The sequence below is a fragment of the Sapajus apella genome, unplaced genomic scaffold, assembly GCF_009761245.1.
Source record: "Sapajus apella isolate SASKATOON/1434 unplaced genomic scaffold, GSC_monkey_1.0 scaffold12, whole genome shotgun sequence".
Lineage (NCBI taxonomy): Eukaryota > Metazoa > Chordata > Mammalia > Primates > Cebidae > Sapajus > Sapajus apella.
In genome coordinates, this window is record NW_022436952.1 from 17,541,448 (window position 1) to 17,564,604 (window position 23,157).

Here is a 23,157-nt window from a genome sequence, read left to right on the forward strand (position 1 = left end):
CGCACACCACCACACCCAGCTGATTTTTGTATTTTTTAGTAGAGATGGATTTTCACCACATTGGACAGGCTGGTCTCGAACTCCTGACCTTGTAATCCACCTGCTTTGGCCTCCCAAAGTGCTGGGATTACAGGCATGAACCACCGTGCCTGGCCAAATAATTATACCTTTAATTTTTGAGGTCACCTTCCTAGGAGCAAGTATATATTTTTAGTACAGCCAACTTTTATTTTTCCATTGCCTCTAAGTTAAAAAATATTTGCATTATAATAGTTCAGTGTTTCACAGTAAAATAATTTCAGTAATTTTCCACCATAAACAAGGCAGACTTTTAAAAACAAAACAGTCTGTTAGAATCCATTCAAGCTATCAGCATCATCCACACAGTAAAAGCAGCTGAATAGATCATAAATATATTTGTCAACTCTTGGAGCCTACTAGTAACACATACATATTAGCTAGATATGTGGTAGCTCCAGGGAAGTGCCCAAGAGAGGCAGTCGATTTCCTTGTGAGGTGTAGCTATCTTTCACAGTGAGAATCCGCCAGCCGTGTCATCTTTGTTTATTGTGGATTTGTATCTTCTTGAAGACGCCAGAGCCTAGATCATAGGCCCACACCAAGAGCAGGCTGTGCCCCAGCCTGACCATTCCCACTCTTGACATCTGTTTGGCAGAGAAGATACCTGGAGATAATTTTGTGAAAAGTATAGCGGAAGTCTCGGTTCCGGTAAGCATAGACAATGGGATTGACAACGGAATTGGCATGTGACAGAAGAATGGCCATATTCATTGCCCACTTGGGCTTATTTTTACCCTGAGCTGGCTGGAAAAGAGTGACACAGTTAATAGCATGCACTGGTAGCCAGCACAGGGCAAAAATCCCCACAATCATGGCCAGCGATTTGGCCGCATGGATCTCCCGCTGGAGGGTAGTCCTCGAGTGGTCCATCAGCTCAGTGCGCTGAAGCTGCCTGCAGGCCACCATGAAGATCTTGATGTAGATCACCAGCATTATAAGCAGTGGGGGCAGAACACACCCAAAGAAATTGAAATATACCATGTAGCTCATGGGGACCACATTTTCAAAGAGACACTTCACAAGGCAGCAGCTTTCATTCGTGGATCCATCCCAGGGCTCTGTGCAGTTGCTGGTGGCACTGTCTTTACTGTTCCACCCCAGGAATGGAGTCAATCCGATGCCAAAGGCAAGGACCCAGAGGACAGCAATGACCCCTCTTGCTCGAGTCCCAGTGACCAAACTTTTATACCTGTTTAAAAGAACACCATCTGTTATGGTCAGTTTATAGTGCTCTGCAATCAGAATCTAAGACCCCACCTCCTCTTTATTTCCATGACCCTTAAGTTCACCTTCCAGGGCACCATGCTGTTTATCCTTATTACTAAAGACATGCAAGCAGGGATGAGCAGCTTGTTGTAGCAAGCTCAATAAGATCTTCTTTCTTGACTTAGTAACTCCTTTCCGTTTAGTGACAAAAGGATGGCCAATGACAAGAGGCGGAGAAGCCTTAAGGGAGTGCTGTTAAGTCCTTACTTAACTTCCACGGTAGGTTCTTGCAAACTGTGACTTCAAATGAAATCACATACTGTATGTGTCATAGGAAGTTAACTCTTGTTTATATTGTTAAATAAATTTTAGCTGCCTCCTTACATATTTTACATTCAGCCTAAAGGTTTCTCTGTATGTACATCAGGAACTGTAATAAGTGGAGGTGTATACAGACTGAAGCCTACTCTTGTGCCAATCCTCGACTTTTGGCCAATCAAATGTGGCCAACTGTTCAAACCGTGTTCAAATAGGGCAAATGCCAAGCTATAACCAATCCAGCTGTTTCTGTACCTCACTTCCATTTTCCGTACATCACTTTCCTTTTTCTGTCCATAAATTCTCTTAAACCGTGAGACTGCACTGGAGTCTCTGAGCCTACTCTGGTCAGCAGGCTGTGCAATTTGTGAATCATTCTTGCTAAATTAAGCTCTTTTAAATTGAATTCAGCTGAAGGTTTTTTTTTTTTTAAACTATATCAACTGTGGTAAAATTGGCTTTGTTATACAGTGCATCATTTTGCTTCAAGTCACGTTTCCAAGAACTGACTGACTTCCTTTTTTTTGCCAGATAAAAGAATTCAGAAGGAAACTTCCTATACTTCCTAATTACCGAGTTACTGCCCTTTGAGTCTAGGTCTTCTGTAAAGCATTGGTCTAAGTCAGTGGTCCCCAACTTCTTTGGCACCCAGGGACCAGTTTCATGGAAGACAATTTTTCCACAGACTGGGGGTGGAAGGGATGCATTAGATTCTCATAAGGAGCACACAACCTAGATGCGCTGTGTGCATACTTCAAAATAGGGTTCAGCTCCTATGAGAATCTAATGCTGCTGATCTGCAGGTCACCGAGATCAGGAGGTAATGCTCTCCTGCCTGCTCACCTTCTGCTGTGTGTGGCCTGGTTCCTAACAGGCCACGGACCAGTACTAATCTGTGGCCCAGGGGTTGGGGAACCCTGTTCTAGGTGCTTGAGATACACCAGTGAACAGAACACACAAAGATCCCTACTAAATTTTAAGAGACTTAGAGTCTAGCAGGGATAAACAAATACAAGTTAGTAAACAGTATGGAGATGTGTGTGTTATGAAAAATAAAAAAGCAGAGTAAGAACTATCAGGACAGGCAGAACTGGATAAGGTGACACTTAAACAAAGGCCTGAGGCAGGGGCTCCAGGCAAGGATCTTTTTGGCTTCCTACAACTAACACAAGAGATTTGCCGAGGACTACGGGCAGAATCATTTCTGAATACCTCTGCAGACTGCTGGAGAACAACAGTTCTGGCAATGCCCATGTCTACTGACAAATGCTAGTAGCATAGTTGATAAAAATTGGGAAATAGCAAATATTAAATTTTTTGGTCATTTTTAAGCCATTGGATCCAGGAGTTTGAGACTTGCCTGGGCAGTAATGGTCCATCTCTACAAAAAAAATACAAAACTTAGCTGGGCAGGGTGGTGTACATCTGTGGTTCCACCTACTCAGGAGAATGAAGTGGGAGAGTCAGGATTACTTGAGCCCAGGAGGTTGAAGCTGCAGTGAGCTGTGATTGCAGCACTGCACTCCAGCCTGGGTGACAGAGCGAGACCTTGTCTCAAAAAAACAAAAATACTAGAAACCGCCAGGTGCAGTGGCTCACACCTGTAATCCCAGCACTTTGGGAGGCTGAGGCAGATAGATCACGAGGTCAGAAGTTCAAGACCAGCCTGGCCAAGATAGTGAAACCCCGTCTCTACTAAAAATATAAAAATTAGCTCGGCACGGTGGCAGGTGCCTGTAAGCTCAGGTACTCTCGAGGCCAAGGCAGAAGAATTGCTTGAACCCAGGCAGCAGAGGTTGCAGTGAGCCGAGATCACGCCACTGCACTCCTTCCTGGGTAATAGAGTAAGATTCCGTCTCAAAAAAAAAAAATACTAGAAATCACTACTGGGGATACCAATACAAAGGGACAAGGTCCTAGTCCTTAAGAAGTTGACATTTCAGTCGAGGGATATGACATGTATATCAGATAAGCCAGCTTATCTTATAAGAGCAACAGATACCATAATATACCTTTTAGACATTTTGCTATAGTCTGTCCATGGTTTATAGCAAAGGTATAAATTTTGTTAACAACTGGTCCATAATACATATCTAATGTAAAAATGAACATAATCAATGTAATGTATTAAGTAAATGAAATAAAATCCTTCTGTAATCTCTGGGAGAAAACTGGGAAATAATTTGATTGACATTACCTGAAGACTTGCCAATAGGAAGCGTTTGTTTCCTTTGCCTGCAGGGTAAGGTGTGCACTTCCCAGCAAGGCTGCAGAGCCTTCCAGCCTCAGCTCCACATGTCCAGTGCCTGTCATTCTTGACCAATGGCTCCCTCTGGCCCATGCTATTCTCAACATCAAAGCATCTGTTGCTCTTACCAGTTAACTTCCTTTCTTGGTTACCTCTTAGGTAGACATGATCACTCCCATTCTCCTGCCCCATAGAGCTGACTTATCTGATGCATGTGGTAGCCCTAAACTGGAATGTCAGCCTCTTAAAGACTAGGACCTTGTCCCCTTGTATTGGTATCCCCAGGACCTCTCATAGTGCCCGGCACATAGTATGTTCTTAACATAGCCATTATAGGCTAGGCACGGTGGCTCACGAACCTGTAATCCCAGCACTTCAGGAGGCCAAGGCGGGCGGATCACTTAAGGTCAGGCACTCGAGACCAGCCTGGCCAACATGGTGAAACCCTGTCTCTCCTAAAAATACAAAAATTAGCTAGACATGGTGGTGGGCACCTGTAATCCAGCTACTCAGGAGGCTAAGGCAGGAAAATTGCCTGAACCCAAGAGGTGGAGGATGCAATGAGCCAAGATCGTGCCATTGCACTCCAGTCTGGGCGACAGAGTGAGACTTCATCTCAAAAAAAAACAAACTAAAAGGACTAGGACCTACAAAAAGGACTGGAGGTCCCCTAGCAGATACAATATATTCATCATTTGTTATCTGACTTTATTAAGCAGCTTTAAAGAAAGATTCTACTTACTAAGAATACTTGAGGTTGCAGCCTGGACATGCAGAAGAACCAGTAGTGTACTGAGGAAGTGAACTGAGGTCTTGCCTCATAATTTAGAGTGATCTCTAATCTTTTCTACTCCCTCTTAGCAACAGACAGCTCAACTGTGGGCCCCTATACCGCAGATGACCTGCCGGGCTCAGTTTCTCACTGAATCTTTCTTGGCCAAACCCTTTCTGTTTCCCATCTCATTCAGGAATGTAAAGCCTTCCTCAAAAAAAAAAAAAAAAGTTATTTTTTGCCATTGCCTCACTGGAGATGTGAATAACACAGTTAGTCCCTGCAGCATAACAAGGAAGCCTCCCAAAGACGGAGCACTTAGAATCACAGAACTTCAGTTCCACAAGGCAGCCCGTACAGCAGCCTGCCCTTACTCCTTTGTTCACAGGACTGAACTCTATCAAGTACAGCAGATAACAGGGCAGCTCTGGGGGATGAATTTATATTTGGGATAAGGAAATTATGGCACTTCCATTCTCATGATTGGTCAAGTGGCTACATGAAATGGTTCTGACAGAGACACACAAGGACCTCTGCTAGGGGACCTCCAGGAAAGATTTTACTTCCTGATGAAGAGAGAGAGACGCATGAGGAGAGCTCTGCCCATGCCCATCCTTTTCTGCTTTTGATGCTCTTGTGGAAGGCTGTGATGCCTAGAGCTGCAGCAGCCACATTGTGACCATGAGAGACAAGCCTGGAGCAAAGCAGAAGAAAACAGGAGAGTCTGGGTCCTTGGTGACACCTTTGAACCACGACACTGACCCTACAGCCATCATGGTTTCTTCATATTCTGGTTTCAAAAGATAACTAGATGTCTTGATTGCTGATAACACTGTTAGGTACTCTGTTAAGGCATCCAAACTGGAGAGGACTTTTATCTTTCTAGTCCAATCTCTCTTATTTCACAACTAAAATAAGAAAAACAAAGCTAATACACAAACCAAAGACCAGAAGCTAAATCAGTGCTCAGAGGCCTGTGTTCCTTGCACTCTGTCACGCTGCCTCTTATTTTACATTTTTTTAAAAACAATTTATATTTGGGGTACAGTGTACATACAGGGGTTGTTCATGGGGGTGGCTTCCCACTAGATTTCAGAACAACTGGAATCCACCCATATCTGAACTTCTCGCAACTGCTGAATCCTACACATGTGCAAAACTCTCATGCCTTATCTCAGATAAGGAAAAGCAGCTAATTCAATCAGTGGGGTAGCTGGTCACTGCCTTCTCTGTGAACCTCCATCACCACCTCTCTTCCCTGTTGGTTCATGGCTTCATTTGAAGAGGTATTCCATTGTACCACACATTTTGCTAGGCACTGAAAATACAATTCCTGCCCTCGTGGAACATAAGCTAATAGGAAAGAAATCAGTAAGTACACATATAAATATGAAATTATGAATTGGGATGGGTTCAGCTATACCAAAATGAATAGGATGCACTGATAAAGGAAAACCAGAGGCCTTGGATGCAGGAGGTCAGGAGGGGCTTTCAGGCAGAAAGCTAAAGGTTGAGGAGTGAGAAATCTGAAAAGTAGAACATTCCAGGCAGAGAGAACAGCATGTGCTAATAAGGCTGTCATGCAGGAAAATGAGCCCAAGGCGAGTCAGGGGCCAATTCATAGGCACTGGGACCCCTGGAAGGCTTTTAAGCAGGGGATGGCACTGATTTATGTTGTATAAAGGTCACCTGGCCAGAGTACAGAAACTGAATTTGAGGGGAGCCAGAAGAAAAGCAGAGAGATCAGATAGGAAACTATTTCAGTAGTTGACTCGAGAAAACATCGACTGGGGCCAGGGTGACAGCAAAGATGATGGAAACGGATACACGCTTTGGAGGGAGAACCAACAGATCTTGACGATTGACCACGTGCGGGAAGGTGAAGACTCCAGGATGATTCCTTAGTGTTTCCCCCTGCGTGTCTGAATTTCCTGAAAAAGGATTAAAGGAGGAGTGGGATAAAGATGAAGAGAATGGTGGATGTGAGCATACTGCTGAAAATAATAATAGAGAAGATGCAGGAAAAGGGGACAGATTACTACAACAGGCAAGAATGGGAGCAGGTGGAGGATGCAGGGTCCAGGGTACATGGGGAAAGACACTTCCTCAGCTGTAGCAGGATGGACAAGAATAGCGCCAGTGCACAGAGGGGGACAGTTGAGCGGTAAGAAGATGGAGCAGCATCTCCTTCAAGAACTGCTGTCACCTCAGAGGAGGATAGAAAAAGTCACCAGCTGAGGCAGAGGAAGAATCGCACAACCAAACTACAAGTTTTGGTGACAGATGTCTGCAGATCCTCCCCCAGCTGTCCAGACACATCCATGGCACGCTACCTCCGCCTACGCACCTGCTCTTTGGGCAGCTCTGGGATGTGGACCTCTCGCATCTCATCAAATCACGCCTCCTGAGAGCTGCTGTCTTTAGTTTACAGATGTGGAAGCCAGGACTCAGAAAGCCTATGTGATGTGCCTGCTGCTGCTAAATTGCAGTCAGGACACAGACCTAGTCTAATCTGATTCCAAGTTTGCCCCAAACAGCTGTTTTCCTGCATAGGAATCTACAGCTCTTATGTGTTTATCTCACAAATCCCAGCTCCCTCCTCCACCTGACCACCCAGCCATAGGTCAGCGGCTTGAAGACTTGAAGGAAGGGGCTTCTGCCACCCTCCTGGGAGGCAGTCCTCAAGGACAGAAAAAAGAGGCGTGCTGGCGGACATAACCAGACTGCTTGGCACAACCTCTGTGGGAAGCAGGTGTGTGCTCTGCGACGTCACAGTATGTGTGTACAGTCACCCTGCAGTATGTCCGCACAGGGGGTTGGTTGCAGGACCCCCACGTGTGCCGAAGTCCTCACATACTTAGTTCCGCCATCAGCAGCCCTCCGTATACGTGGGTTTCACATCTCAGGAATACTGCATTTTCAGTCACATTTTGTTGAAAAAAATTCATGTACAAGTGAACCTGGAGATTCAAACCTGTGCTGTTCAGGGTCAGCTGTGTTGGCTTCGGTCACAGTTCCTGGCTCGTAACTCCCATAGCCCTTGTTACTTCTCCCCAAGACAGGCCATGATAACTAAATATATACCTTCCTCTGTCTTTCTGTCTTGGAGCCGATCACAAAGAAATTCTCTGACCTACCTTGTTTGATTGTGAGTCATACAACCCCCACTTCAGAAGGGGTCCTGCCCCTCCCCTAGAAGAAGGTGCACAGAGAGGCCAAGAAGCATCTGAACAGATAAGCTTTGCTGAGTTTCCCCACTCAGCCTATCAGTCTCAGATCATCCCCCTTTCATCTACTCACATGTCCACCCAGTCGTCCATGCTTCAGTCATATCTATCCAACGAAGAATCCAAAAAAGGGCTAAGAGGAAAGGGTATGGAGAGCTTCAGGACAACCGAATACATGGAGGTTCCTGTAGGGTGGTGCGCCCAAGGAGGGCATGGAAATGCCACGCTCCTTCTCACACCTCGCCCTGTGTATCTCTTCATCTATGTCCTCTGTAATATCATTTCTTAAAATTTTTAAAAATTTTTTGAGATGGAGTCTCACTCTGTCCTCCAGACCGGAGTGCAATGATGTGATCTTGGCTCAATATAACTTCCGCCTCCTGGGTTCAAGCGGTTCTCTTGCCTCAGCCTCCCAAGTAGCATGGATTACAGGCACTCGTCACCACACCCGGCTAATTTTTGTTTTTTTGTTTGTTTGTTTTTTTTAGTAGAGATGGGGTTTCGCCGTGTTGGCCAGGCTGGTCTCAAACTCCTGACCTCAGGTGATCCACCTGCCACGGCCTCCCAAAGTGCTGGGATTATGGGTGTAAGCCACTGTGCCCAACCTGTAATATCCTTTATAATAAACCAGAAAACTTATATAAATGTTCCCGAGTTCTGTGAGCCACTCTAGCAAATTAAACCCAAGGAAGGGATTGTGGAATCCCTGATTTATAGCTGATTGGAAGTGGGGGGCAGTCTTGTGGGACTGAGCCCTCAACCTCTGGGATCTGATGCTGTCTCCAGGAAGACAGTGTCAGAATTGAACCAGAGGACACTCAACTGGTGTCTGCTGCAGAATGGACTGCTTGCTTGTTGGTAAGGAGAAATCCCCACACGTCTGGTCACAGAAATCTTCTGTGTTGATTGTTGCGAGAGCAAACAGTTTGGGGATTTTCTCCTGCTCAGAGGCTCCAAAGACAGAAGCACTTTTTTTTTTTTTTTTTTTTTTAAGATGGAGTTTCGCTCTTGTTACCCAGGCTGGAATGCAATGGCGCAATCTCGGCTCACCGCAACCTCCGCCTCCTGGGTTCAGGCAATTCTCCTGCCTCAGCCTCCTGAGTAGCTGGGATTACAGGCACACGCCACCATGCCCAGCTAATTTTTTGTAGTTTTAGTAGAGACGAGGTTTCACCATGTTGACCAGGATAGTCTTGACCTCTTGACCTCGTGATCTACCTGCCTCAGCCTCCCAAAGTGCTGGGATTACAGGCGTGAGCCAACGTGCCCGGCCAACAGAAGCACTTTTAGCACCAGAGCTCCAGCTCCATAATGGCAGGACAGTTGGACCCAGGCAGAGGGTAGGAGACAGGGATGCTGCAGAAGGCAAGCAGGCGTGGCCGGGCACGGTGGCTCATTCCTGTAATCCCAGTACTTTGGGAGGCCAAGGTGGGTGGATCACCTGAGGTCAGGAGTTCGAGACCAGCTGGCCAATATGGTGAAACCCCATCTCTACTGAAAATACAAAAGCTAGCCTGGGGTGGTGGTGCATGTCTGTAATCCCAGCTACTGGGGAGGCTGAGGGAGAAGAATTGCTTGAACCCAGGAGGCAGAGGTTGCAGTGAGCCAAGATCGCACCATTGCACTCCAGCCTGGGCAACAGAGTGAGACTCTGTCTCAAACAAACAAACAAACAAAAAAAACCAAGCAGGTGTCCCTGCATTGAGCAGGACACTGGAAGGAACAAACCCCTGGGGACTCTGGCATGGCAGGAGGGCTCTGGTAACTGCCTGCTAGGCCCTCTTCTTTCCTACTTCCTACTGGGCCTCCATCCTCTTTCCAGGCCCGTCTCCCTCCCCAGGCCTAACCCTTGCTGCTGACTGCCTCACTCCCTGCGCTCCAGAACACCCTCACGTCTGCATGTGTGTGTCCATCTCCCTAAAACATTCCTGAAGGGCATGGGCCACGTCCTTCTGTTCACCCGCCCATGGCAGTCACTGCTCTGCTGCAGAGGGCACTGGGCACTGCAGTGAGGCCAGGGAAGCAGACAGCTGCCCCAAGTGTAGGAGAGTGAATAACAGGCAACTGAAAAGTGAACACAGGAAACACAGGCAGCTTTATTATTTCAAACAAGGCAGGAACAATCCCAGCCTTTACAGGCCCACACAAAAAGGGAGTTCTGGGAAAGTCCACACTTTGGGAAATGACTGTGCCCCACCACTGTGTACGGAGCTGTGCTCTGATCCATCCATTCTCCTCATAAGGAGCTCATTAGCTAAGGAGATTGATAGAAAAACAGTCACATGGAGGGAATCAACAAAAGAGAACAGCATGAACACTGAGGTTACATAAGGAAACGGGAACCGCCAAAGCCTGCATAACAAGCGCTGGCCTATTTCTGGGGCAGGGTCTCCTCCTGCTCTGGCTCTGTGGCCCTCAGCTCAAACCAGGCTTAGAAATCAATTCCCAGCTCTCAGGGTGCTCCTGCTTAGATCCTCAAGGGCAGCTACCCAGGGAGTGACACTGAGCCTGGTCAATCCAGCCACAGGCTGGTTGGAGCCTGAGCTTCCCATCAGAAACACTGGCCCCAGAACCCACCTCCAAGCTGCTGCCAAGGCTTTTAACATAGAATGTGTACAAAGCACTTTGTAAATGCAGATTGCTAAGTAAATGCACATAGAGTTCTACTGCCACTTCTTAACATTGTTTCCTGATTGTTTAGGGAAATTGTTTAGGAGCCACGCTCCTTCTCACACCTCACCTCCCTTTACAGTCTATCTAGCTCACAAGTTTTAAATTCCTGTGAAATACATACATTTCTGCTATAAAGCAATATATACATTCTTAGAAAATCTTTTGTTGCTGGGCGTAATCCCAGTATTTTGGGAGGCCAAGGCGGGTGGATCACCTGAGGTCAGGAGCTCGAGACCAGCCTGACCAGCACAGTAAAACCCCATCTCTACTAAAAATACAAAATTAGCCAGGCATGGTGTCACATGCCTGTAACCTCAGCTACATGGGAGGCTGAGGCAGGAGAAACGCTTGAACCAGGGAGGCAAAGGTTGCAGTGAGGTGAGATCATGCCACTGCACTCCAGCCTGGGCAACGGGAGCGAAACTACATCTCAAAAAAAGAAGAAAAAAGAAAAAGAAAACTTCATGTTATCTTATTGCACATAATTAACAGGACTTCTGTGAAAAATGGGGCTAGGGCAAACCACTCAAACCTACAAAACGTTGTCACTAGAGCACTAACAAAATCTTTTGGGCTACCCAGGCAGGCAGTTCAGTGGGGCGAGAGGGTGCCACCATGGGTATTAAAAATGGGCCAAAAAAGTAAAATAGAAATCCTAGCAAACTTTAATTAGAGCAAGGCTGACAGGTGCCAAGACAGTGCAGATGAAAGAGGAGCTCTGAGCCAGGGGACTGTTACTAAGTTGGGCCTGGAGGCAGCCATAGCCTGCCACCGCCAAGACCCCAACAGGCTAGGAGATGTGGCTTTTCTCTGGGAGTGCCAGTGGTTTTATTTCTTGTTCCTAGAAGCCCACAGGGGCTCCTCCAGCAGAGCAGCCAGAGGGCTTTCTCCTTTCCTGCTGAAAACTCTCATTCTCCTCCCTCTATTCCACCTCCTTTGCCTAGACAAAATCACAGGTGAACCAAAGAAACATGCATTATACCAACATCCTTCCCCTGCTCACCTGCCACGCGTGAATTAATTCACAGTACAGAAGTTCACATGGAAGCAGAGCAGCTTATCTGCTCCGAAGCATTCACAGCAGCTCATGACCGCCCAGAGCACCTCTCCCGTGTACCTACCACACAACTGCATTTTCTGTCTCTTTCCACTGAAGGATGAGCTCCGCCATGGAACAGACTCACAGCTGTATCCAAAATGCCTAACACTGCCTGGCAAGCAAATGGTCAGAGAAAGCCTGAGTTTATAAGAAGGGAACAGAATCCTGCCTTCTTAATCAAAGATACGTGTTGAACACCCAGTTGGGAGTTGTAAACGAAGCAGGGCATCAAGTGCGTGAACATGGTTTCAGCTTCAGCTTGTAAACCACTAGAGGCTATATAAGAGGGGATATTTTTATCATGAGCCTCTAAACAGCCTCTCGTTTTTCAGGTTTCCCATGGGACCGAGCTATAAAAGGGTTTTTTAAAAAATATTCACGAACAGAAAAAGAACCGAAATTTTAATAGCACTATAATTCATCTTTTTTTTTTTTGAGACGGAGTCTCACTCTTGTTGCCCAGGCTGGAATGTGAGTGCAGTGGCGTGATCTCGGCTCACTGCAACCTCCGCCTCCTGGGTTCAAGCCATTCTCCTGCCTCAGCCTTCCAAGTAGCTGGGACTACAGGTGCCTGCCACCATGCCCGGCTAATTTTTTTGTATTTTTAGTAGAGATGGGGTTTTACCAGCTAGCTAGTCTGGTCTTGAACTTCTTCTTTTTTTTTTTTTTTAAATAAAGACGGCGTTTCACCATGTTGGTCAGGCTGGTCTCGAACTCCTGACTTCAGGTGATCCACCCACCTCAGCTTCCCAAAGTGCTAGGATTACAGGTATGAGCCACCGCGCCTGGCCGGTCTTGAAATTCTGACTTCTGGTGATCCACCTGCCTCAGCCTCCCAAAGTGCTGGAATTAAGGCATGAGCCACTGTGCCTGGCCTAAAACTAATCATTTTAAACCTTCCCACAAAGAAAATTTTAGGCCCAGATGACTTCACTAATTAATTCTACCAAACATTTAAGGAATAAATAAAACCATTCTTATATTTAAATATATATATAAATAAGGCCAGGCATGGTAGCTCACACCTATAATCCCAGCACTTTGGGAGGCTGAGGCAGGCAGATCATCTGAGGTCAGGAGTTCAAGACCAGCCTGTCCAACACAGAGAAACCCCGTCTCTACTAAAAAAAAAATACAAAATCAGCTGGGCATGGTGGCGCATGCCTGTAATCCTAGCTACTTGGGAGGCTGAGGCAGGGGAATTGCTTGAACCGGGGAGGCAGAGGTTGCAGTGAGCCAAGATCATGCCATTACACTCCAGCCTGGGAAAAAAGAGCAAAACTCCACCTCAAAAAAAAAAAAAAGTAGATACTATTCGATTTTACTTATGTGAAGTTCAGGACTTGGAATGGGAAGCAGGCCTCTCTGCCATCTGTGTCCTGAGGGCAAACCACCTTGTCTCTGCAGATGGTCATAGCTACAGCCTGCAGATCAGTCTGAGGAAAGGACAGTGCCTGCCTGCCCACTTGACAGCAAGGTGTGGTCACCAGAGGTTACTTTCAGGCCGAGTCTTCCCAGGAGGCCCTGGCCCTGGGCTGCTGTGGCTCCTGGAGGGTTCTCATCTACTCCAGCAAGTTCAGACATGTCTGAATTCCAGTGGTGGACCTGGCTGAGCCTGAGCTGAGCCTACTGCCATATGTAAAAGTGGCTGGGAGAGATGTCATTTGTCCTGCACAGTCACCTAAGAACGACAGATGGGAAATGCAGGTCGCAGTAAAGAAAGTTGGCAGCAGTCCCCACCAGCTTCCTATGGCAAGAAGAGGCAATCCAGGGTGGTCCGCCAGTGACTCAACCAGTTGAGACTGAGGATAGAGGCCAGGACCAGGTTTCCCAGCGTTCCCCTTTGGGCCTAGTTTTGGTGATTCTTTTGCACTGTTTTCATGGATCACATGGGACACAGAGATAGCCCAAAGTTGCTAGGCTCCAGACTCTGATCTCTTTCCCATAAAAGAAGCAGCCCCTGAGAGAAAGGGTCCCTGACTGTAACCAGACCAAAAGAGAGAATAGCACAATCTGTCCTCTGCCGTAAAAGGTGCCCTCCCAAGACTGGGGTTATGGAACACTGCCTCAGATGTGACATTAACTGTCAAAAGCATCAGCCACCATATACACAAACGACCAGTGAGAAGAGGACATCAGAAGGCACTTGGTTGATGTGGTATCTGCCAGGTTTCTCCATCATAACTACCTTTCCCATTTTAATTAGTAGGTATTTGTGGTATGTTTGGGGACTGTAAGTATCTTACTCCTCATCAAACTTTCACCCATGAGTTTTAGCACCTATTGATGATTCTTGCCTGAATCAGTTCTTACTGTGACAGTTGTGAAATGGTGATTTGCTTAACTCAATCATTCCTTCTCATTAATTAGATGGCATTCTACTGTAAGCAAGATGTCTTGTGATTCACTATTAAAAAAAAAAAAAAAAAGGCCAGGTGCAGTGGCTCATGCCTATAATCCCAGCACTCTGGGAGGCTGAGGCTGGTGGATCATGAGGTCAGGAGTTCCAGACCAGTCTGACTAACATAGTGAAACCCCATCTCTACTAAAAATACAAAAAATTAGCTGGGTGTGGTAGTATGCGCCTGTAGTCCCAGCTACTCGGGAGGCTGAGCAGGAGAATAGTGTGAACCTGGAGACAGAGGTTGCAGTGAGCCGAGATCATGCCATTGCACTCCAGCCTGGGTGACAGTCCAAGACTCCATCTCAAAAACAAAAACAAAAAGTCTCCTCCTACCTCTGTTTATTGCTAGGGCCCAGAGAAAATGATACCCCAGTAGCACTGGGCAAATCTACCCAAATATTGGTTTCTATATATAATTCTACACTAAAAGGAAGCAAGGCTCTTTGGAAAATGGCTGGTACTCAAATTGGAAAATATAATGTGAGCCTAGAATACCTTTCTATCCCAAAATATAAGAAAGTGCTCAAAAAACAATGGGAACACTCAAACAGAAGTGATCTTGCAGGGGCCCTCTCTCATTGGCTGAATTTGGACATCAAAATAAATAATAGGAATGGATTATAACTCATTTAATGAAAATAAAATTCCCTAAGTCCATATTGACATTAAGAAAATGTCTTTACAGAAGAATACAAACTGATAAATGTGGAGGGAATGAGAAAAAAAGAAAATTACCAATTTGTTTTGTTTTGTTTTTCGAGACTGAGTCTCGCTCCATCACCCAGGCTTGAGTGCAGTGATGCAATCTCGGCTCACTGCAACCTCCGTCTCCCAGATTCAAGCGATTCTTGTGCCTCAGCCTCCTGAGTTACTGGGATTATAGGTTCCCACCATCAAGCCTGGCTAATTTTTGTATTTTTAGTAGAGATGGGGTTTCACCATGTTGGCCAGGCTGGTCTTGAACTCCTGACCTCAAGTGATCTGCCCACCTCGGCCTCCCAAAGTGCTGGGATTACAGGTGTGAGCCACAGAACCTGGCCTGAAAATTACCATTTTATAATCACCACAGTTGCTGTGATTTGAATGTGTCCCCCAGAGTTCATGTGTTAGAAACTTAATCTCCTATGCAATAGTGCTGAGAGGTGTGACCTTGAAGAGGTGATCAGGTCATGAGGGCTCTGGCCTCATGAATGAATTAATGCCATTATCATGGGAGTGGGTTCATTATCTTGAGAAGGGTTCTTTTATAAAAGCAAGTGCAGCCCTCTCTTGCTTGCTCACTCTCTCACCTCTCTTACCCTCTCACTTTCTGCCATGGGATGATGCAGGAAGAAGGCCCTCACCAGATGCTGGCACCTTGATATTAGACTTCCCAGCCTTCGTAACTGTGGGAATAAATTTGTTTTAATTATAAGTTACACAGTCTGTGGCATTGTTACAACAGCACAGAATGGACTAAGACAATAGTAATAACTCATTCAGGCAAGAATAATCAATGGAGAAAACATACCATTACAGTGTAGAACCCTGGCAGATACAACCTGCACCATGTGATCAGATTTAGACCAACAATGGAAGAAACTGACTTTGTGTGCCTTCCTACTTGACAGACTGACTGAGGACGCAACATCACCCATGTAGACAGTATTGCCACCAAAAAGGTTTAACCTGAATGTTACCATAAGGAAACAACCAAACTCAAATTGAGGGACATTTGGCAAAACAACCTGAGCTCAAAAATGTTTTTTGTTTGTTTGTTTGTTTTGAGACAAGGTCTCAATCTGTGGCCCAGGCACAGTGGTACACTCACTATTATATTAGGGTGGTGCAAAAGTAATAGCAGTTTTTCTCCTTTTTTAAATGGCAAAACCACAATTACTTTTGCACCAACCTAATAACTCACTGTAACCTTGAACTCCTGGGCTCAAGCAATCCTCCCACCTCAGCCTCCTGAGTAGCTAGGACTACAGCCATGCACCACCACACCTGGCGAACTTTCTTATTTTTCATAGGGTCTTGCTGTGTTGCCCAGGCTGGTCTTGAACTTCTGGCCTCAAGTGATCCTCTTGCTCGGCCTCCCATTACAGATGTGAGCCACCACGCCCAGGTGAAAATATTAGTCTTGAAAGACTAAAACAAACAAAAAACTGAGGAACTCTTTCAGATTAAAGGAACATATTAAATGCAAACATGGCCTTTTAATAGAACCTGGACTTTTTAAAAAGAGCAACTATAAAGATATGATTGGGATAATTGGGAACATCTGACTATAGACTGTGATACCTATTAAAATTTCTGAATGTGATGGTTGTGCCAGTGTATGTGTATGAGAGTGAGAAACCAAATGTAGCAAAATATTCACAATTTGTGAATGTAAGTGAAAGGCATATAAGAATTCACTGTATGACTTGTGCAACATAAAAGTTGTGAAAAAATACACGGCTTCAGAATGACTCATTATTTCTGAAACCACAAACTTCGTTAGATGAGTCAAACAGATGCACATAGGTACTGTACTCATAAAGTCCCTGCAATTAAAAAACTAGGTTGCTGGCTGAGTGTGGTGGCTCCCACTTGTAATCCCTGCACTTTGGGAGGCCGAGTGGGCAGATCACAAGGTCAGGAGTTCGAGACCAGTCTGGCCAACACAGTGAAACCCTGCCTCCACTAAAAATACAAAAAATAGCTGGGTGTGGGGGTGGGTGCCTGTAATCCCAGCTACTAGGGAGGCTGAGGCAGGAGAATAGCTTGAACCTGGGAGGTGGAGGTTGCAGTGAGCCGAGATTGGGCCACTGTACTCCAGCCTGGGTGACAGAGCTAGACTCCATCTCAAAAAAAACAAAAAGCCAAAAAATACTAGGTTGCTAAATGATTTCTGAAAACGCTAAATTTAGGAGGTGTTTTATCCCTCTGTAACACTGCTAACTGTTCCCCACCAAAGTCTCTCTGCTGGTTTTAGTGAGGCCAGTCTAGCTTTTCTGCCTCTTCAGTTTCTCCTACCTCTCCTCTCAGAACACCCAACACGGGAATCTTTTTTCTTTGAGATGTAGTCTCACACTGTTGCCCAGGCTGGAGTGCAATGGCATGATCTCCGCTCACCACAACCTCCGCCTCCTGGGTTCCAGCGATTCTCCTGTCTCAGCCTCCAGAGTAGCTGGGATTACAGGTGCGCACCACCACGGCTGGCTAATTTTTTGCATTTTTAATAGAGACGGGGTTTCACCTTGTTGGCCGGGCTGGTCTTAAAACCCTGACCTCGTGATCCACCCACCTCGGCCTCCGAAAGTGCTGGGATTACCGGTGTGGGCCACCACGCCTGGCTGGGAGTCTTATCTCTAGGTAACAAGCTCATCGGTTTAGAGCTAATCCCACCCCCGAGTATGCACACAGAGAGACATGTGTTCATTCATTTGCATGCACATGCATACTGCCAACTCTTAAATATGTCACAAGCCAAGTCAGTGACTGGACAATGTACTGGGGATAATGAGAAAGCAACACACATGAGCTCTGCTCATAATAGAGACAGGATGGCAAAACTTAAATTACAAATAATTAAGAAAACAGCTGCAAGTATGCAGAGAGCTGCAAAAGAGCCCTGTGTTCCTCCCAGAGGGAATGTCATTTTAAGGGGCACAGCGAAAATAAGGAAGAATCAGCAGGCAAAGAGGTAGAGAGAAGGTCATCGCAGGCAGAGGGAAAAGCATGCGCAAAGGCCTGAGCTCCGTAGGCCTCAGGAACTGAGAGGGGTCTTGAGAAGTCAGGGCGGAGAAACGAAGGAAAGAGAGGAGCTGGATGAGGCCAGCAGCAGATCTAGGCCCCAGACCAGGGGGGTAGCAGGGGCAAGGGAGGGATCTGGGATGTTATCCTAAGGCACTGGGAGCTCTGGGTAAAGGAAGGAGATGCATGCAGGGGTTCATTTCAGAAAGACTGCAGCTATGTGAAGAATGAGCTAAAAGGGCAAGGATGGGTGCAGAGACCAGGTAGGAAACTGCTGCCCTCGAATGGGGCAGACATGGAGATGGGGCCAACGAGAAGTGAATGGAAGGAGGGTTTAAGAAGTATACCTGGGTTGGGTGCAGTGGCTCACACCTGTAATCCCGGCACTTTGGGAGGCCCAGGCGGGTGGATCACCTGAGGTCGGGAGTTGAAGACCAGCCTAACCAACATAGAGAAACCCCATCTCTACTAACAATACAAAATTAGCCAAGCATGGTGCCACATGCTTGTAATCCCAGCTACTTGGAGACTGACACGGGAGAATCGCTTGAACCTGGGGGCAGAGGTTGCAGAGAGCCGAGATCATGCCATTGCACTCCAGCCTGGGCAACAAGAGTGAGACTGTCTCAAAGAGAAAAAAAAAAAGGCTGGGCGTGGTGGCTCATGCCTGTAATCCCAGCACGTTGGGAGACTGAGGCAGGCAGATCACGAAGTCAAGAGATTGAGACCATCCTGGCCCACATGGTGAAACCCCATCTCTACTAAAAACACAAAAATTAGCCAGGTGTGTTGGCGCACGCCTGTAATCCCAGCTACTTGGGAGGCTGAGGCAGGAACCTGGGAGGGGGACATTTCAATGAGGCCAAGATCACACCACTACACCTACACTACAGCCGACGACAGAGCAAGGCTCTGTCTCAAAAATAAATAAATAAAGTGTACCTGACAGGTCCTGGTTCTACTACAATGTCATTCAATAAAGCTTTGCAGTTCTCTACATTTAAAAAAAAAGCAAAAAAACAAAGAACACTTAGCAGTGGTGCTGAAATCAGCAGTGGAAATGGAGATGTCATAGAAAGCTCCTTTGGGAAGTCTGCAGGAGGCGGGACTGGTACAAAACAGGCGGAACACCAAAGAAGGCTGGGCAGAGACGGGTGGAAAGAGTTTGAACATGTTTAAATGGGGAAGGGATGGGGCTGCTGTGCAGCAGTAATGAATAGCGCTGGGCTCCCGCTAAAGCCAGAAGAGTTGAGTCCAGAGCGAGGTGGAAGGACTAGCAGCCCCAAACTCCCTAAGACTCAACCACTACTGCATCTCTTAACCTACAGGCACCTTCAGCACAACCTAGGCAACACTTTGTCAAAGCCCCCGTCTCCAGGATGGCATCACCCAGGCAACTGGAAATCTAGGAGTCATCCTGCAGTCTTTCCTCTCCCTCATGTCCAACATCCAACTGAGTCACCAAGTCCTCCTGAACCTGTCCCCTGTGTGCCCTGTCTTCCAGCCAGAAGCACATGACTGAGTACGTGCTATTGATGGGATCTGCTTGCCAATCACTTGCGCGGACTCATCATTGGTCCACAATGGCAGATCTCACACACATAAATTCCACTCAGCTTGGCTCTAACTACCCCCATTTCTGGGTGTCACTCGCTGATTGCAGCTCCAGGGCCCATCTGTGGTTCTCAGGACTCTTTCCTTAGTTGGCTGCATGGCTTTACCTGTGGCTCCTCTGCTCCAGGCTTTGCTGAGCTCCATGGCTGGCATCAAACATCAGCCTTCTCTGGTGCAGAAGCTGTGGTTCTACAGGTCTTCACTATCTAGAATCTGCCACCATCTTCATGGCCTCTACCCTAGTCATGCTTTCTTCCTTCTCACCTGGATGGCAAGTGGCTACCCTATATCATCTTGTCCTGTCCATTCCTTCCTCCAGCTTTGCACCAGTGACTTTAAAAATACAAACCTGGCTATATCAAACTCCTAACTAAAATCCTACCTTGGCAATCCAAGTTCCACCTAATTATCGCTCCTCACAAAATCACATTTTAATGACAATAAAAACATACAGGCCGGGGTTGATGGCTCATGCCTGTAATCCTTTCACTTTGGGAGGCTGAGGCAGGGAGATCACCTGAGGTCAGGAGTTCACCAGTTGGCCTGGTCAACATGGTTGAAACCTCCTCTCTACTAAAAATACAAAATTAGCCAGGCGTGGTGGTGCATGCCTGTAATCCCAACTACTTGGGAGGCTGAGGCAGGAGAATCACTTGAACCCAGGAGGCAGAGGTTGCAGTGAGCCAAAACCGTGATATTGCACTCCAGCCTGGGCAACAAGAGTGAAACTCTGTCTCAAAAAAAAAACAAACAAACAAAAAAAAAAAAACAAAAAAAAAAACACACACACAAAGAGAAATAAATCCATAATCATCCTAAAAACAGAAGTGGAGAGCGATTATAATCATCCTAAAAACAAGCAGAAGGTGATATCAGCAAACCAGAGATTTTGATGAGTTTCTAAAAACAGAAGGCAGACAGGATCATCAGCATGAACCATGGAGACATAAATCAGAAACATGGATGGCCAGGATGAGATGCTCCAGTCTAGCAAACAGCAGGGATCAGAATGGTATTAAGAACAGAACAGAAATCTAGAGGAAGACAGCCTGTGGGCCAGCTTTGGGGGCTGCTCCCACCACTAAGGAGCTGTGGCATTTGTCCCCTCCCCCACCCACAGTCTCCCCAAGCTGCAGCTTGAGACCTAGTGATAAAGGGTCGGGGAGGGGAAGAGTTTCTGTTATGTATACTTTGTGCCACGCAAAGAATCTCAACCATGTGAATCTAAAAAATGTTTTTCAAAGTCAATTTAAAATCCTTTAGTCTTCATCAAAAGTAAACATATAAAGGCTAAAATTTTATTTAAAAAAAATATAGAAGAACAAAGGAAAAAAGTCAAGGAACTCTTCCAGAGAATGCAGAAGCACTGGGAGCTGTAAGAGAAGAGCCACCCGTAAAGGAGGGGATGTTCCCATATGCCTATTAAGAACCCCACAGGTGGCCGGGCGCAGTGGCTCACCCCTGTAATCCCAGCACTTTGGGAGGCTGAGGCGGGTAGATCATGTGAGGCCAGGAGTTCGACACCAGCCTGGCCAACATGGTAAAACACCGTCTCTACTAAGAATACAAAAATTAGCCAGGTGTTATGGCAGGCACCTGTAATCCCAGCTACTCGGGAGGCTGAGGCAAGAGAAGTGGTTGAGCCCGGGGGGGCAGAGGTTGCAATGAGCAGAGATCATGCCACTGCACTCCAGCCTGGCTGACAGAGCAGGGCTTTGTCTCAAAAAAAAAGAAAAGAAAAGAAAAAAAAGAGAATCCCAGAGGAAATAGAGAGAAGGAATTAAGCAAGAAAATACACTTTTCCCTTGTTATACACAGGGGATTGGTCCCAGGGCACCCAAGTATACCAAAATCCACATGTAAAAGTCCTGAAGTTGGCCCCAGGAACCCTATTAGAGGAAAAGTTGGCCCGCTGTATACTCAGGTTCACATCCCGCAAATACTGTAGTTTCAATCTGCATTTGGTTGGAAAAAAGTCCATTTTAAGTGGACCTGCACAGTTAAAACCCAAGTTGTTCAAGGGTCAACTGTGTTCTTTTAAAGTTTTGGACCTGGCCTGGTATGGTGGCTCAGGCCTGTAATCCCAGCCCTTTGGGAGGCCAAGGCAGGTGGATCACAAGGTCAGGAGATCGAGACCATCCTGGCTAACAAGGTGAAACCTCATCTCTACTAAAAATACAAAAAATGAGGCAGGCGTGGTGGCACGCCCCGATAGTCCCAGCTACTTAGGGGCTGAGGCAGGAGAATCACTTGAACCGGGAGGCAGAGGTTGCAGTGAGCCGAGATCATGCCATTGCACTCCAGCCTGGGTGATCAAAACTTGTGTCAAAAAAAAAAAAAAATTTCAGAGTTGAAGACGGACGGAAGTCTTCAGATTGGCAAGGTTCACCTACTAGTGCCATCCTCAATGAACGGGAAAAACTGAAAGTCACCATTTAGACCCAGCCTCACAAAATTTCAGAACACCAAGGAAAATCAAACAATCCCAAAGGTTTCCAGAGCAGAGATACAAGGTACAGGTAAGAACTACAGGCACACCAGACTTCATGGGCAATACCGGGTGTTACAGCAATGCCTTCAGACTTCTGAGGGTAAACACTTCCTAGCCACAACCAATCCAACAACCAATCATATGTGAGAAATAAAAGCTTTTTTTTTTGGAGACAGAGTCTTATTCTGTTGCCCGGGCTGGAGTGCAGTGGTGTGAACACAGCTCATTGCAGCCTCAACCTCCTGGGCTCAAGCAATCCTCCTGCCTCAGACTCCCAATGGGCTGGGATTACAGGTGTGAGCCATTGCACCAGGCCAAAAAAACATTTTTTACACATAAGAACCCAGAAAGTTTATCTCCATGTCTAACAAATACAGGATCCTAGAAAGAGTAAAAAGAATATGGAATACAGGAAATGCTGGAACCACTCCAAAGCAGCAGTAAAGGAAGCCCCAACAGCTTTGTGGCACATGTAGCAAGGGCAGGAGGAGGCTCCGCATGAGGGTGATTAAGAAGCTGGGTGACCATGAGGATGTGGGAAGGCAGGCTTCCTCCTTTAACTGTCTCATTTCCAGATGGTAAACATGAAGCAGGCTAAAGCGTGACATCATTTTGAGTAAAGTCTGAGTAATGGATGGCATCTAAAAATAGGATCCTGGCCAGGCACGGTGGCTCGTGCCTACAATCCCAGCACGTTGGGAGGCTGAGGCGGGCAGATCCCCTGAGGTCAGGAGTTCGAGACCAGCCCGGCCAACATGATGAAACCCCATCTCTACTAAAAACACAAAAATTAGCCAGGTGTGGTGGCACGTGCCTGTAATCCCAGCTACTCAGGAGGCTGAGGCAGGAGAATTGCTTGAACTTGGGAAGCAAAGGTTGTAGTGAGCCGAGATCACACCAGTGCACTCCAGCCTGGTCATTGCAGTGAGGCTCCGTCTCAAAAAATAAAATAAAATAAAAATAGGATCCATCTGACCTGGACATGAAAAGTTCCTCCCTGAGAAGCACAGGCATATGGGCAGCCTGCGTTCCCTATTCCATTTGGACTGTTCCATCCCGGGGTGAACACCACAGACACAAGTGAACCAATCCTAAGTGCTCCTTCTCAGTTTCCAGTTTTCAGAAACTCTCTACATAAAGTTCAGGAAACGTTTTTATAGCATGAAATAGAAATGGTATAAACCTTAACACCATAAAAGTCATGGTATAACGCAAATGTGTTCAATACCCAGTCTGTGTAGAAGAAGCCATGAGAAATAGTGGTTGCCTCTGACAGGCAGAGGAGGAAAGTAGAGATCTGAGAC

At 46.5% G+C, this 23,157-nt stretch overlaps 1 protein-coding gene across 1 annotated transcript in view; it reads right to left on the reverse strand.

Annotated features, from left to right (window-relative positions):
• Positions 1 to 206: 206 nt before the first annotated feature.
• Positions 207 to 23,157, reverse strand: part of ADORA2B (adenosine A2b receptor) — a 30,764-nt gene continuing 7,813 nt past the window's right edge. Inside the window, exon 2 of the mRNA XM_032280206.1 lies at positions 207 to 1,270. Coding sequence (XP_032136097.1) covers positions 607 to 1,270 — 664 coding nt within the window. The 3' untranslated portion in view covers positions 207 to 606. The remainder of the gene's footprint in view (positions 1,271 to 23,157) is intronic.